This window comes from Chinchilla lanigera, unplaced genomic scaffold, assembly GCF_000276665.1.
Source record: "Chinchilla lanigera isolate Chin_1 unplaced genomic scaffold, ChiLan1.0 scaffold00035, whole genome shotgun sequence".
Lineage (NCBI taxonomy): Eukaryota > Metazoa > Chordata > Mammalia > Rodentia > Chinchillidae > Chinchilla > Chinchilla lanigera.
This window is the reverse complement of record NW_004955436.1, coordinates 10,386,536-10,402,127: the sequence shown is the minus strand read 5'-3', so window position 1 is coordinate 10,402,127 and position 15,592 is coordinate 10,386,536. Positions and strand designations below refer to the sequence as shown.

Below are 15,592 nucleotides of genomic sequence, written 5' to 3'. Positions count from 1 at the left end.
GAAGATAAAGGTTGGGGGAGGAAAACTTGTACCTTGTTTGGGATAAAATTAATTTGATTTTAGAGGTAGGAAATTAATTTAAAATATTCCAAAGAAACTTCCTTTTGGTAAAATTTCTATATTTCTTATTTTAAAGTTTAGACAAGCTTTGTTCCTGCCACCTCACAGATGACTCTGGAGGATGGGTTCGTACATGCTGGTTTAGCCCCAACCGGATAGCCAGTCAATTCTCCTTGGGTCCAAGTGCAACTTTCTTGGGATCACACTGCAAAACTTATGTGGGACTCTGCTGGCTCTATCAAATGTCCCACAGTTCCTTCCCGTCCTTTCTCATTAACTTCTGGAGGTGAAGGGACCCCAGAAGTTTTCAGACTTAGTCACACATGGAGATCTTTAGAAAATGCCAATGCCAGGAATTTTAGTAGATTGTAGTTTAACGGGTCTGGGGTGACAACTGGATTTAGAGGTTATTTTAAGCAGACAAGTCTGACTGGAGTGAAGTATCACTGTATTTACTGGTCTAAGTGGTCTGCTTCCAATCGTCCCATTCCAAGGCATTTATCTACAAATTGATGTCAGTGGGCATTGTCTCTGATACACATATAAATTAAGTACCTTTGCTTCGAATTTATCTATCTTTCAATGCAGGATTGAAGAAAGAAAGGTGTTAGCTTTTTAATTTTGTTTACCCCACTCCATGTTTAGAGTAAATCCCTAAACTCATGTTAGAGTTCATTGCAGAAGTAATGATTTTCCTTGCAAAACACATTGGTTTTCCTGCAGTTTTATTGGTCAAAGGTTGATTAAAAGACTCACTAGATTCCATATTTTTTATATGTGTGGAAATGGCCAAGATAGAGCCAACGGTAGGATTCTCAGATGACTATAAAAACTTTTCATCAAGTGGACGATTTTTCTCTTTAAAATAGCGGTTCTCATCTTTGATAGCACCACATCAGAATTACTTAGGAAGGTTCAATACGCCTCATATCCAGGCTACAAATTAGAATTGCTACACCAGGAACAAAGTTTTGTTCTGTTTTTTTTTTTAATTTCTCAGCAATTTTCTGAAAATCTTGAGCCAGTGATGAGAACTGCTGGGTCTAGAATGGAACTGTGTGGGCAAACTGTGTCGACGGACTGGCCAACACCGAAACACCAAGAGTGAGTTCGCCAGCACCCAGACGGGAACTCGCACCACCCTCCCCCCAGTGGAGATCACTGAGTGAGAAGATTATTCCCCTTTCATTCAAATTTCCATAGTGAGGGATGTTGACTGTCCTTTGAAATGTTCTGAAGTGCTAGACTATGATCATTTCTTTTGAAGATGGCAAATGAAATGTTTCATTCTTAAGTTGATGAATAAAATCTAGGCCGTACACTGTTCTGGCAATGACTGAAATAACAAATAAAAGACAAACAAAACAGCAAAATTTTAGGATATGAATTTGACAGACCAAATTAGAACTCAGGAAGACTTGGTGAAGTGCACCTGTGACATTTCTGGTGGACTTGGTCCTGGTAAATAAACAGACATTTCAGCCAGATCCAAAGCCTGATACTGTAGTATCAAATGTGTGCTCAATTGTCATTCTGCAGCTTGGTTCTAGAATCTCCCCAAAGCCTATAAATCATTATCAAACAAGAAAATCTAGTAATCAAGCTCTCTGCCCTGAATCTGATCTATATCTACCTTCAGCATAAAATAGTATTCTCACATATGGATAGTTAAACTCTGAAATAATGAACTTGGATCAAGGAAATGATTTGCTAATGCTTTTACAAACATAGGGCGATTTCCTCCCACTCACATACGCCAAATCCACTTGATTTCAGTGGCTCGGACAGAAAACCAAAGCCAATATTCGTGGAAAAGAATGATAAAAATATTAGAAGGAGCAAGTTTGAAACAGTCTCCTTCACATATTATATCTGAGCTCTTTTTCATGATATGATTCCATAGCACACTGCAAAATTTGATAATTTATAATTATTAATCCTTAAAATCACACAAAACAAGCAATTGTTTAGAATGAAATAATTGGTTTAATATTCATAAACTGGGGAGAGAAGCTGAATTAGAAGCCAGTGGGGATTTGAATTAACACTGCCTGAATATAGAAAGAGCTCTACTTATGTTCACCAATTACTTTTATTAATATACATAGGTAAAGTATATTTGTTCTACCTGACAGACTTGTTTTCATGGACCCTTTTGGGATTAAACTTATTTTGGTTAGTTGGCTGGGCATGATACGGGTTGAACACCCTTCAGTTCCAGGGCCTTGGCAAAGTTAATTTCCAGTGGTTTGCCCGTGCCTTTGGTGAGCCTCAGGGATCGGATGCAGCCTCGGAATCTGACGTTGGTGGTCAGGCCAAACTGGTTGAGGTCATCTGAAAAGATAAAGGGAGAATATCAGGGCTTCCTGCATGCCAGGCAAGTGTTCTACCACCAAGCTACACCTCAGCCCCGGAGGCCTTGGTCTTGAAATGCTGCTGTATAATGCGTTAAGAGTGCTTTTCATAGCCAGCTGTTAGCTTGAGATTAAATTGGAACACTGTCTTATATGAAGTTAGTGATATTGCTTTGAGCTTTACTAACAGATTTGTAGCAAAACATCAAATTTTTAATAGTTATTATGAAAAGTGAAAACCCCTGGAATGATGAATTGTAAGAACAAACATATAATTTAGTTGGGAATGAACATATTTAAAACTATGACTAAAAAGTTTAAAATTATATTTAATGCAACAAGGCTACTGATCAAATGCTTCAGATGTTGAATTAGGATGTGGGTTTTTAAAGTGGCTTTATCACTTTCTTATAGTGAAAAAATAAATCCCAAAATGCTAGATTGGTTGGAAGCGCACATAAAATTTCCTTGCTTTTATGAAGGAGAGCCATCTGTCCGTGGGCCCAGGAGGTGCTAACCGGGATCTCATTCCATATATCTTGCATGGGTAAGTACACTGTCTCCTTCACAATATCAAAGAGGTTTATCCTGATTGAAGAAGGAAGACTTTTTGAAATCTACAAGCAACTTTGGACACTGGCTGTCTCCACTGCCCTCATTACTTCTCTGTCTGTCCCTCTGTCAACCACTCCTGAGTCCTTCCGATGGTACTTGTTTTGTTAAGCAGCACAGCCCTGCATACATAGGCAAAAGCCGGGCAAGGTGGCACACACCTGTAATCCCAGCACTTGGAAGGCTGAAGTGCTGGAAGGCTGAGGCAGGAGGATCACTGTGAGTTAAGTGAGCTCAAGGCCAGCCTGAACTGCATAGTGAGACTCTGTCTCAATAAATAAATAAATAATAGAGACAAAATTTCCTCTTGCCAAAATGATGAAAGACCAGGCCCATCGTCTGTGGGCGGCAGTACTTATTAACAAGTACTGGACTTGTTTCTTCTCCAGTGGACAGTCTGGTGCTTCTGGTAACTGTCTGGTTTGTATGTGATACATATGTGTGAGAGAAGGATTTTGAATACAGCTTTATTGCTTGGGTTTTTGTAACATAAAGTCTTTATTAACCTAAGGAGGAAATTAGCTACATTTAACCCAATGATTTCCAGAACTGGAGGAAATAAGTTCCACAATACTTTATGATCCCTCTGGTATATTCATTTTAAAAAATCAGAACGAACACCAACTCTGGCCTCAACGGCTGTTTAATGCCTCATATCTTATATAAGCCACATTCATTTCCTCTAGCCTTCTCCTTCCCCTGGACAAGGCCTTGCAGGCTAGCATAAAAAGTTCAGTCCCATGTGGTTTGTATAAGTAGTTCACTCATTTCACAGACTGGGAAATTTTAGGCAAAATGTTATTTAGGAGAGGAGATTCTAAAGTTAGGGGGCGTGTACATATGAGCACACATTCTTGGACATGTTTATATAAATATAAATGCTTCAAAATCACAAACATAACCAGCGATGAACTTCATGTTGGAGAAGCCAACACTTGCCTGGGAAACCTCCAACGAACACAGGGTCATTGGTATCAGCTGATGTAGATGCTGGGTTAGGGCTCTGGGCCTCCACCTGGTTCCCATCGACAGTGAGCTCAAGGCGGTGTTTGATCTTGTTCGCAGTGACTTTATGCCACTGCCCGTCACACAAATGCCCTGGGATCCCAGCATCGTAGACAGCAGTGAAACGACCGGCGCCATTGTCCACATGAAACATAAGCTGGAGAGGAGGAAATTGCACAGGCACAGATGGTTTCATTAGAGGATTGTCATGATGGTTCACATAATAAAAATTACCAGGTCACCGGGCAAAGAGTCATTTGAAGTGAATGTAACTAAGGCATATGAATTTTTTAAAAAGAAAATGACATAAATTAAAATTTAAATGTAATCACTGAAAGTCACAAATTATGTCCTTTGTTTTTAGCCATTGTTTGTATTAATATGCAAGGCGTGTAAAGCTGGTTCTGCTTTCAAAACTATCTCAGGTTAGGCAACAAAAAGAAACGACGCTAATACACACAGCAAAATTCCACCACCTATCTTTGTAGAGTGGGAGAGCTCTCAGGGAATCTTATAAAACTTCAAAAAGATGTTATTTAAAGTGATTCATTAGTTTGGGTTATAAATGCTAAGGAATTTTTAAAATTTAAAATGTTGATGTTTTACTTGTGTTTTGTTTTTCTTACTAGATTCCATTTTATGCCAAGATTGTGAGTTACATAAATTACTGTTTTGGGCATGTTTCATGTCACAAGTGCCAAAGACCCAAGCCAGAGGCCAGTTAAATGCCTAACAATGAAGAACTCTGAATAGAAGTCCTCCTGTAAATTAGAAAAGTCTGTTTTCAGTAATATGGAAAGCCTCCTGCAATTTGAGGTATGAGAATTCTTTTGAAGTTGATGAAGAAAAGAAACACTCAAATATTAAAAACATTAGTCAATTTGGCAACACATTTGACAAGGTAAAAAAAAAATAGGGTTTCTAATAAGGACTAGCAGTGCAAATAAATATGTATATTTTATAAACATTTCAATTATTTATTTGCACTTCTAGTCGTTTCCACACACAGTGATGTAAATATTAGGGAAGCGTGTAGTATGCGGAGTGGAGTTCATGGCAGGACTTTGCATGTGGAAGAGGCTTGGTGAGGAACCGCAGGACAGAGTGACATGTTCATAACAACTATGGAGGTAAGTAGGTGAAGAAGGGAAGCTTACTTGAAAAGGTGTACTGAAAATTTGAGAAAACTAGTAAATGTTGCTTATTGTTCTCTCCCCTCATCCCATAAAGTCCTGGAGTGATTTTTCTACATTGTCCTTGAGGACATTGTGAAGGCTGATGGGAGGAGGAGCGAGGGAAGCGTATTTTAGGTCCCTGTGTAAGTTTTCTTCCTGGGAGGCAACAGCACCCAAAGGGTGGAAACGGGAACAGAGCTGGAGTGTAATTCCTATTTATATTTTTGTCTTTTTGAGACAGGGCTCACTCTGCAGTTCAGGCTGGCCTTGGGCTCACTTTGTAGCCCAGTCTGGCCTCGAACTTGCAACGATCCTCCTGCCTCAGCCTCCCCAGTGCTAGGATTACAGGAGTGTGCCACTATGCCTGGCTGTAATTCCTATTTAATTGCCAAAAAGGAAACTTGTGAGCTCTCCTGCTTTGCCTGGTGTCTGAGGTACAAAGTATTTGTAAGCAGGTCATTTCACTGCAGGTCGCTGCTCATGGGAAGGCCGGGAGTAAAAATGTATGTGGAACTAGATTATCCATTGCAAACAAAAACGCTTTTATACATTTGCTTTAAAAAAATTTTCATACTTTTAAATAAGCATTGAGAGGCTATGTGCTAGCAGGCCACCTTGACTTCTGAGATGCTCAACCCAGTAGCAGAGACAGACTAACTTTTTGTCTCATACTGCTTACTGGTGATCAAGAATGAGAAATTTCATAAATGTAAAAGTTAATGCCATTCTCACAGCTTGTTATTCATTTCTTTGCTTTGCATGCGTACTTCCCTACTCCCTGCCATAGAACTTAACATCTGGTAAAACACTCCTATTTGACTCATCATAAAACAGCACTCTAAAAAGTATTAAATTGGGCTGTCATGGGTCTAACAGTGATAGCGCAGTTATTCCAGGTACCTGTACAGCTAATACTATTCATTATTGCTATGAATGCAGCCGTGCTTTCCCTCAAGAGTACACTCCAACGTTCATACTGAACCCTCAGAACAAAGTACGAGCTGTGTCTTTTGTGACATCTTTGGTGAAAGATGCCAGCCCCACACGCACATCCACGGGAAGGCCTGGGACACCTCCTCAGGGCTGTCACCTCAGGGACAGCACCTTTCATTCCCTTGTTCCAGGCATGGTGTATGCTCCGTGTGCTTTCTTAAAGATAATTCAGAAGGCAAAACATATTTGTCAATAAAATAAATCACCTTCCAGACACACACAGAGGTCAGTTCAAAGAACAAGTATTGCTCACTCAGGACAGTTTTTTCTTTTGAAGATAAGGAGCTTCAAAAACATCATTTCTTAACTAGAGTACTGCTGACACACTGATTTTCCAGGATCTGAATCCCTTCCTTTTCTTTCTCTGGAATGAACAGCTTCAGAGACCGTGTGCTCACAAGGAGCAGCTTAACTGTGTATCTAAAACAGTTTAGTCTGTTATGAGTTAACACAAGGGTCTGGCTGTAGGAGTAATGCATTTCAAGTTTGTGCTGGCCCATACAACACTTGTGATGAAAATATACGCAAATTGAGAAAGCCCAAAAGCATGGAAAGATACAATTTAGCTTTTTTTCCTAACCAAAACAAGCAAGACTTCAAAACACATTTGTCTACCCATGAAAAACGCCACCACGAAGAAATTAGAGCTGTCTGGTGCCCACACTCACCTGGCCATCAACCATCTCGAGGCCCATCCCGTCCATTTTCTGACTGCTAATCCCCAGCAGAACCCCCGTGGTTCTGGTTGTACGGAATTCAAGTTCCACCAGAAGGTCCAATCCCACTTTGAATCCACCAACTGTAAAAGGGAGATTTTAAAAAAATGTACAGAGTACGGTGCAGCAATGATTAATTTCAAGCTGTGTGACTCAGTGGCTGTATTAAATTTCAATTCATGGTAACCAATTCTGATGAAAGCTGTATTTTCTAGACACCCAAAGGCCTATACAGTTCCACCTTGGTGTCAGTGACACACATTGCAGCTGTTGCCGATTTTCTTGGTTGCTTGCCCTTCTAGTCTATAATTTCTGTGAGGGCAGGGACCTTTGCTCAGCATTTTACTCCTATACTCATCAGAGTATCTGGCGCACAGTGTGGGTTGCACAGATATTCGTAGAATGAATGAATGAATGCACACTGAGGTTGACTCAAAGAACCTCAAAGCCAAGTAAGATGATTTTAAAGTTCTTTGTTAGATGACATAAAACATTTCGAGGATTATTCATAAAATTTTATTAAGGCACTCCAAGTGGTTCAAAGGCTTCTAAATATTTTATTAATAAAGAAAAATGGCAAATAAAATTTTGATGGGAAGATTTTGGGACACAAATGGATTTTTCTCATTCATCCAGTTAATTCTTTTCTTCATAATTTTCCATATTTGATTCACTGATTTATTTAACCTTTTACAAGTGGTTTGGATATTGCTTTCATGAAGAAAGTGGCTTATTGAGATCAGTCCAGACCACACGAACTATATGGAGTATTAGGAAAGAACTCGTGGGAGTATTCTTCTTGTTTTCTGTTTCTTAGGGAAGAAATAAACGTTCTGTGTAACTGCAATTGCCTCCAGTGAAGGGTGGTACCTGTTATGTGAAAGACTTTTTGTTCTACTGAGAATCTTGATGGGTTTGGATGGGCAAAGGTGAATGTAGAGCAGATTTTTAAAGTAAAGGGTAGAAAAGGCTGAACTGTTTTGCAAAATAAGAGAGAGGGAGAAGGAGAAGACAGGAATGACGTGAGGAAGTTCAGCTGAGGACACAGGAACGGAAAGGCCAATGAGAGTTGCCAAGACTGGGTGTCTGGAAAGCTTTTAACAGCAAAGATGTCAACAGTTAACTTGAAGTTGTGTATTTTCCAGTGAAGCAATCTCTGAACACCAAGCTTGAAGTGAGTTGTGCTACTCGGTGTGTTGAGAAGATGGTAGAAATAGTTGGAAACTGGGGAAAAATTGATCCAAAACCCAAAGAAACCAGAAGTGTGGCAAATCAGTCCATAGCTACAGAAGCTGAGGCCGAAGCAGGTTGTCAACTTCAACGAAGAGAACACCAGCCGTCAGTGACTCTGCACAAGTCTTGGGGAAGTCTTTGGGCTTTCACAGCACGTGAAATCTGGGGTTCAATGTAACTTCCAGTTTTAAGCATGGAGCATATCCTGTGCTCTTCTAGCTTCTCCTTTTGCATAGTGAGGTTTCCCACACAGACCCTGAGTCATCCTAACCTTCCACATGAGGGTTACAGTCGTCTTCTAAGTCTTTGCTCAAATACCAATTATCTTATGAAACCTTCCTCTATTTCACAACCAAAATTAATCTTTCTTCTAAATATCTATAACACTGCTTGCCTGTATTTTTAGATTTTAATAATTTTACCTGCTATCTTGTAATTTCTGAGCAAATTGAATCTCTTATCTACTTTCTATCTATCATCTATGTTATCTATCATCTATCATCTATCTGTCATCTATCCTTATCTATCTATCTATCTATCTATCTATCTATCTATCATCTAACATCTCTTGTACTGGGGATTGAATGCTGGAAGCACTGAACTACATCCCTAGCACTTTTCATTTTATTTGGAGACAGAGTCCTGTTATGTTGCTGAAGTTGGCCTTGAACTTGCTCTCTTCTTGACTTGGCCTCCTGAGTAACTGGCATTATAGATGTGTATCACTCCTTCTGTCTTGACCATATATTTTTAAGGGAAGACACTCCATCTTATTTATCTCTCTGTTTCCCATAATAACTTCCACATATGCTTTTTAAGTTTTTTCTAGTTGTTCACTAGAAAAAATACAAACATCTATGAAAATTATGCCATTGGATATTCTATCTTAAAGTTTGTTAATGTCAGATTTTGTTGTTGTTAAGCAAGGTTAGTTCGAATTTTTCTTTCTAAACTGCATGTGCATGACCAGTGATCACCTACACTGGAAATGAGGTATGGGGGATACTTAAAGGAAGCCAAGGAAAGTCATCATTCATCAATAAGAAATTGATGGGGCTGGGGGTTTAGCTCAGCAGCACAGCACCTGCCTGGCAAACGCAAGGTCATAAGTTTGATTCCTGGTACCAGGAAAAAAAAAAAAAAAAGAAAAAAAGAAATTGGTACCAGTACATATGCAGTGTGGCAATGTGTGTGTGTGTGTGTGTGTGTGTGTGTGTGTGTGAGAGAGAGAGAGAGAGAGAGAGAGAGAGAGATATGAAATGGATCCTTACAAGGAACTGAGGAGGGAGAAAACATAATGGTATCTTATACTCAGGAAGGTAGCCAGGGAAAACTGGAAAGTAGAAAAACATTAGAGTATAAACATATGAGCTTTCTTGCAGAGCTACATTTGTTTTGATGTTATTGAGCTCTAGTGAAGAAATGGAATAAACTCTCCAAATAGCTTTTTACTTTATCATTTATCATCAGAACAAAAATACTTGAATTTTAGGAGACAATTTTATTACTTCTAGGAGCTCATTTCTGATTTAAACAGAGAATACTAGCTTAGGACTCTGAGATTTTTATATTTCGGTATAGGTAAGAGGTTAGGATGTATGCATAGGTAATATTCAACAGGAGGAGATGCAAGAGCCTCACCTGCTTTGGCAAAACCTGTCCCATCAAAGTAGGTTCCTCTCTGAGCATTCACAAAGCACGTCCCCACATGGAAGCTGGAAGTCGGCTGCTCAATGTCAGCAGGGGCCTCTTCCATGCGCAGGTTCCTTATGCAGCCGTCAATGCTGTAGGTCACCTAAATATTTGGTCAGTGGGAACAGATGGAAAGTTTTAGCTAAACTTTGTCTTTATGCAACTTAAACATCTCGAAGGTGCTCTATGCATGGAACCATGGCCAGTTGTCTTAGAAAATCCCTCAGAACTGCCTGGGCCTGTTCAGGGCTTCACAGCACGGGTGCCAAAAATCCGACGTTGTGCTTCTCGAGTTGGATGCATGTGGACAAGAACCTGATCATCTGATACGCTAAGTACTGCACATTGTCCGTAGTGTGCTGATTTGTTGAACAGAGATGTGGACTCCAGCTGGGCACCATAATTTTTGATGAGTCTCCTAAGTTCCTCATTTCATGTTTCTATTAATGATTTATTAACCCTACTATACATACATTTTGTTCTAAGTTATGTGCAGTTTCTATGTGATAGGTAATTAGGGCTGGTTCAGTGATTCTTTCTTTTGAAAATCTAATGAAAGCAGTGGGCTCACAAACACACATATACACATAAAACTTCAGAGTCTACACAAAACATGTGGGGCTCAAGGAATTTAGAAATAATTCAATCATACTCTGCTCCATTATGTTTTATGTGGTTTTAGGAATTCAAGTTAGTCACTTTGGCTAATGTCACTTCAGAGACTCATTTTTTATAGATCCAGGTAGCATATTCACTAGCCAAGAAAGGAAGGTAATTTGGATCACTCATAAGAGAAACTAAAAGCTAAGCATTATACCTCTAATGCGAAGTGGTCTTTGATGGATGAACAAATCTACATTATCATGTGCTCTAATTTGATAATAGAAATGTAATGTACCATATTTGTATCTAGTACTCTAAAAACAAGAATTACCTGTACTTTTCAAAATAACCTCTTTCCAAGCAAATCAGGACGTGTAGTCTGACAAATAATTATCTTGTGAATATTGATTTAAAAAACTGTGAGGGCTTTAAATTCTGAACCTGAAATTGTGTAAGTGTCCTTTAAACACTGCCTCTCTCAAATGCTGCCAAATCTCTAGTCTTGAAATGACACCAGGAACAGCAATTATCATCCTCATCCCCGTCCAGTTTTTTCTACATATCTGATGTCTTTCCAAGCTATTTTAATATATTACTTTGTTTAATCTTTACAGCAACTCTGATATTACCATTGCCTATTTTGCAAAAGAGGGAACTTTGTTAAAGAAAAAGCAAGTAATGTTCTCAGTGTTAACACAGCCAGGGAAGAGTTATGCAGATATCCGATCCAACACTGCAAGGCTCCAAGGTCTACACCTAGAGTTACTATCATCTCTCGTAGTCAAATCTTCCTTGAAAACTTTCTGCACATTCTCAGAAAAGATGATTCCCCACTTACCAAAGTGATCCTGAGCCCATTGGATCTAACAATTTAAAAACTACATACACCAATAAATGACTCAACTAAACATTTAGCCACTGAGTAAAAAGAGACACTTACTGGACCAATTCTTCGAGTAGTATAGTTGATAGGCAACCCACCAACGTACAGCATTCCCACAACATCCAGGATGTCCGCTTTCTTGGGACTGGTGGTTCTGTTGGAAGCATCATCTACATAAAGAATTCCCTCTTGCTTATTTCTCAAAATCTTAATCTGCAAAAATGAAGAGAAGTCATTAATTCTACCCTCGAACAAATTTCACATATGCAGAGTGGAAGACATAACTTTTATGATAGCTCAAAGAACAGTGTAATAATTGATGCGATAAGCCCATAATACAAGTGAAAGTAAACCCAGCTCATGCAGTTTTTCAAAGTCTGTGTTTTCCAGCAGTACCACCTCCAAAAGAATACAACATTTCTGAGGTAGGTTTTAGATTGAAGTTGCTTCTAGAGGTTGCCATATGTTTCAGTAGACAGACATGCCTCAAGGACATTTGCAGACTGATGGATCTGCCAGGAATGAAGCAGACTGCAGATTGCTTGTCTACTTTTAAGAATGGTTTTATTTCATTGAGAATGGCCTGGGCTCCAGACACAACTTCAGCTGTGCCACACCCCTCCTGCCCAATTGGCCCTTCTTGTGCAGAACTGGAGAAAGAGCTTTTTGGAAGGGAACACTCATATTTCCACTGCAGCTGATCAGTACCAAGTCGGGGAGGAAGACAGAAACCTGACTGATGCTGAAATTATGACAGTAGAGTGGGTTACCATAAGGGACAGAGGGAAAGGAGGAGTGTGCAGTTGGGATTGAGCATAAAATCCTCAAGGCTTAATTTAGCAGAAGAAGCATGAGACCTGTGATACACTGGCCCCAGATGATAGTTTAATAAGGGGTCTGCCTCATCATGAGAGTAATTTAACACCTCATTTTACACATGTCTATTCTGGTTTTGGAAGTGATTTATAAAAACCATCAAAAATAAAAGCCATCCTTAATTTGACTAATTATTGTACTTAAGTTCCCTTTCTTAAGCTCAGCCTCACTGTGGCCTGATGATCTGTCCTTTGCTCAAGTGTCATATTTATTATCCCATTAGCCAGAGATGAGAATAGAGCTTCATGAGAGAGAGTTCCTTCATTAGGATCAGTCCTTGCTCATCATAAGCCCCCAAGTAAACATAAAGATTCCATTTCGTATTTCCCAGGTAATACATGGGCTGACTTGGAGTGTGTATTGTATTTTTTTAGCTCTTTTGGTTTCTATAGGGTAGAACAAGTCAAAGTAGGTTAGTACATCCAATCCAGCATCTAATAATATCATCCCCTGAAAATTAAACATTTTATTGGTCTACCTAGGGAAACTTTACTTTATAGGCTACAACAGGTGCAGAGGCAAATTTTCCGTTTTTGCTTTAATCAGGTAATATATTATCTATTTGCAGTCATGCCAAACAGGATGGGAAGCTGGCAAATGAGCCTTCTGTGCCTGTAACATCGCCAGTTTCTGGGTGTAAGGCCAACGTTTTAAAGTTGTTCCAAATGACTGTTGGAGGAAATGGTACATTGGAGCCTTTTAAACATGATATTGCAGAGATTCCCAGACTCTTGGTGTCCAAACCAGTAGGGTAGGGGCTAGGTCTCCCCTTGGTCCTGCCAACTTTTACTTTTGCCAAATATTACTTCCTTAAAGAGAGACTAATAGCAGCCCACATATAGGAACAGACAATCTCAGAATAAATACTGCTATAAATTGAATACCCAGAGCTTTGTGATTAACTACTCTGTAGTGCCATCATGCTCACTTGGAGCACTGGAAATGTCTTCCACTGCCTAGCTCTAGTTTGTGGGCAGATATTTGGGAAGCACAGCTGTGTGACAATGACAGAACCCTGTAGTACATGCAAACACCAAATACAAACCAAGCCAGGTCTGATCACATTTTCCAAGGTTGTAGCAGTTATGTATGGTGCTCTCTGCATTTTCAGCCTCTGCCACATTTCGGCAGCAACAGCAGCAGCAGCAGCAGTAGCATTAGTGTCTACACTAGCACCACAGTGGAGACATTAGGGCTGGGGTTACCACTGGAAGCCCTCCTTAGGGTGCTAAGAATGGCCCAGGTACTGTTACCTTGTGCCACTGGCCATCGTTGATTTTGGTGGGGATCATAGTGCTGGTGTCCCCACTCCCCAGGTCATAGCGGAAGTATGGCAGTCCTTCTTTCAGCTGAACAGTAGCGAAGTCAGCATGATTGATCCGGGCCATGTAAAAAAGCAAGCCTGATTCTGCTTCAGTTCGCACTTCCAACTCAATTGTGAGGCTACAAAATATAAGCACACAAGGAAAAGAGAAAAATGATAGAGTTCTTATGCTAAGACAGACTGGTGTCAAGTCATGGGTGCATTCTTATGAAGGAGGTGATTTCCTATACTGGGCTCTTGAGGGCCAGACAAATAAAATTCTATTCTCGACTGTACTCTGTGAATTAAAATAAATACATATTAAACCCTGACTTTGCAAATTAACAAATGCAGTCCTTTAAACTTGATTAAATATGATACTCAGTATTTCCCTTACCCATTCTTGTGCAGTGTCCTTGAATGATACTTACCGGTTTTTAACTTTGGTGTCATCGAATGCAATTGCAACATGACTGTTTCTGGAAAGCCCAAACTGCTTGCTCCCCATCAAAAGAGCTGGTTGTGATTCTGCAGCACAAGGACCCTGAAAAATATGAAGGGGAGAAGGACAGGACATTATGGATTCTGTTCTATAAATAGGTAACGCTGCTATTTAATTGTTCCTTATGTATTACCTTAATGCCTTGAATAATCTTAAATTCCTGAAAAATAAAAGCTCTCTTATTCATCTCCGTAATCTATAACATAGCAGGTACTTATTATTAAGTGCTTAGTGAATATGAATCAGTTTTCTTGCATTATACCCCTGAATTGCTAAATGAGTATGCTCAACAATTTATTGATTAATTCATATTTTCCCTATCCTCTAAGGAAAAGCATTATTTAGATTTCTGAGAAAACTGCAATTTCTTCTTCACATTTATTTCACTTGTAGTTTTAGTCCTAGAAAACGGAACAGGGAAAATGACAAGTTAGCCACCTGGATTCTAAGACCAGAAAAACATGTTCCTTCTTATCCTTCCATTTCCATCTCCCACAATTACTTTTCCTTGAAAATTATCGGTCCACTAGAAGGCGGCCATGAATTTAGTCTTTCAAGATGGTGTATCTCAACCTGTAAGTCAGCCCCTTCAGGTCCTTAGCCAGTTGCTAGGCAACCTAGCACATTTTTTAATGCAACCTACCATACACCATTTGCACTGCTATTATTCAAAGATCAGCTTCCTAGGGTGCTTAAGAGGGCAGCTGGTACACGGCTGTGTAGTCACTTGCTTTAATGCTCTGCTGTCACCATTTTGAAATGCTTAGTAATTTTTGATCAGAGGCCCCTGCCCTTTCATTCTCCACTGTGCTTTTTAAATAACATAACTAATCCTGCTTCCTTGGACCACATTTGGCAACTTTTATGCACAACTCAATAATCAAGGCTCCTTAAATGACCAAAGCCACAACTCCTTTTTCTGTTCTCTATTTTTATAAGACAGCTCAATATACAGGAGGCTTGCGAAGTCGTTTAGCATATGCATGGGTAAATCAATAACCTGCACACTCAAAACAACACATCTGTTTTTAAGATCCATGCACAAAAGCTCTGGAGGGGCCACTGTCCCAGTGAGCACTGACTCAGTAGAGGTTCCACATGGCCCACAGCTGCTTTTGATGCCCTGGGTTCTTCCCAAATAGTGTTTCTCCATGATGACTCAACAGCAGGAAATCTGCACTTGAGGGAAAGCCTTGCTCTCTTTTCTCTCGAGCTTAGTCAATTGCAATGCTCTGCCACAGCAGGTAAAGGGCTTGAAGTGTTTTGAAATGCCATGAAATTGGTCTTCTCAGAAGTATTTCCCTTCTGTCTCCCAGGAGATGGTCAGCTGTAAATGGCAGACTATGGTGGAAACTCACACAGCTATGCAAAAACCAGTGAAGAGGCCAAGAAAGTGTTTTTCATGCCACACAGCACCTTTCTTAATACCCTGCCTCAAAGACCCAAAATGGAGAGGACTTGGGGGCCGAATGTCTTGTTCAACAATTATGCTGTTAAGAGAACCGGGATCCTTTGTTAACTTCTTGGGATATTTTCTGTACTGAAGCACTTCTCAACACACATGTGTGGTTTGCAGTCCTTCCCA

The 15,592-nt window shown here is 39.8% G+C and overlaps 1 protein-coding gene across 4 annotated transcripts in view; it reads right to left on the bottom strand.

Annotated features, from left to right (window-relative positions):
• Positions 1–2,026: 2,026 nt before the first annotated feature.
• Lama2 (laminin, alpha 2) overlaps positions 2,027–15,592 on the bottom strand; it is a 570,325-nt gene continuing 556,759 nt past the window's right edge. For all 4 annotated transcript variants that reach the window (XM_005389182.2, XM_005389183.2, XM_005389185.2 and 1 more), the window contains 7 exons: positions 13,937–14,049; positions 13,456–13,645; positions 11,384–11,539; positions 9,790–9,943; positions 6,868–6,998; positions 3,966–4,188; positions 2,027–2,394 (listed from right to left, as the gene is read on the bottom strand). In XM_005389182.2, coding sequence (XP_005389239.1) covers positions 2,237–2,394; positions 3,966–4,188; positions 6,868–6,998; positions 9,790–9,943; positions 11,384–11,539; positions 13,456–13,645; positions 13,937–14,049 — 1,125 coding nt within the window. In that variant the 3' untranslated portion in view covers positions 2,027–2,236. The remainder of the gene's footprint in view (positions 2,395–3,965; positions 4,189–6,867; positions 6,999–9,789; positions 9,944–11,383; positions 11,540–13,455; positions 13,646–13,936; positions 14,050–15,592) is intronic.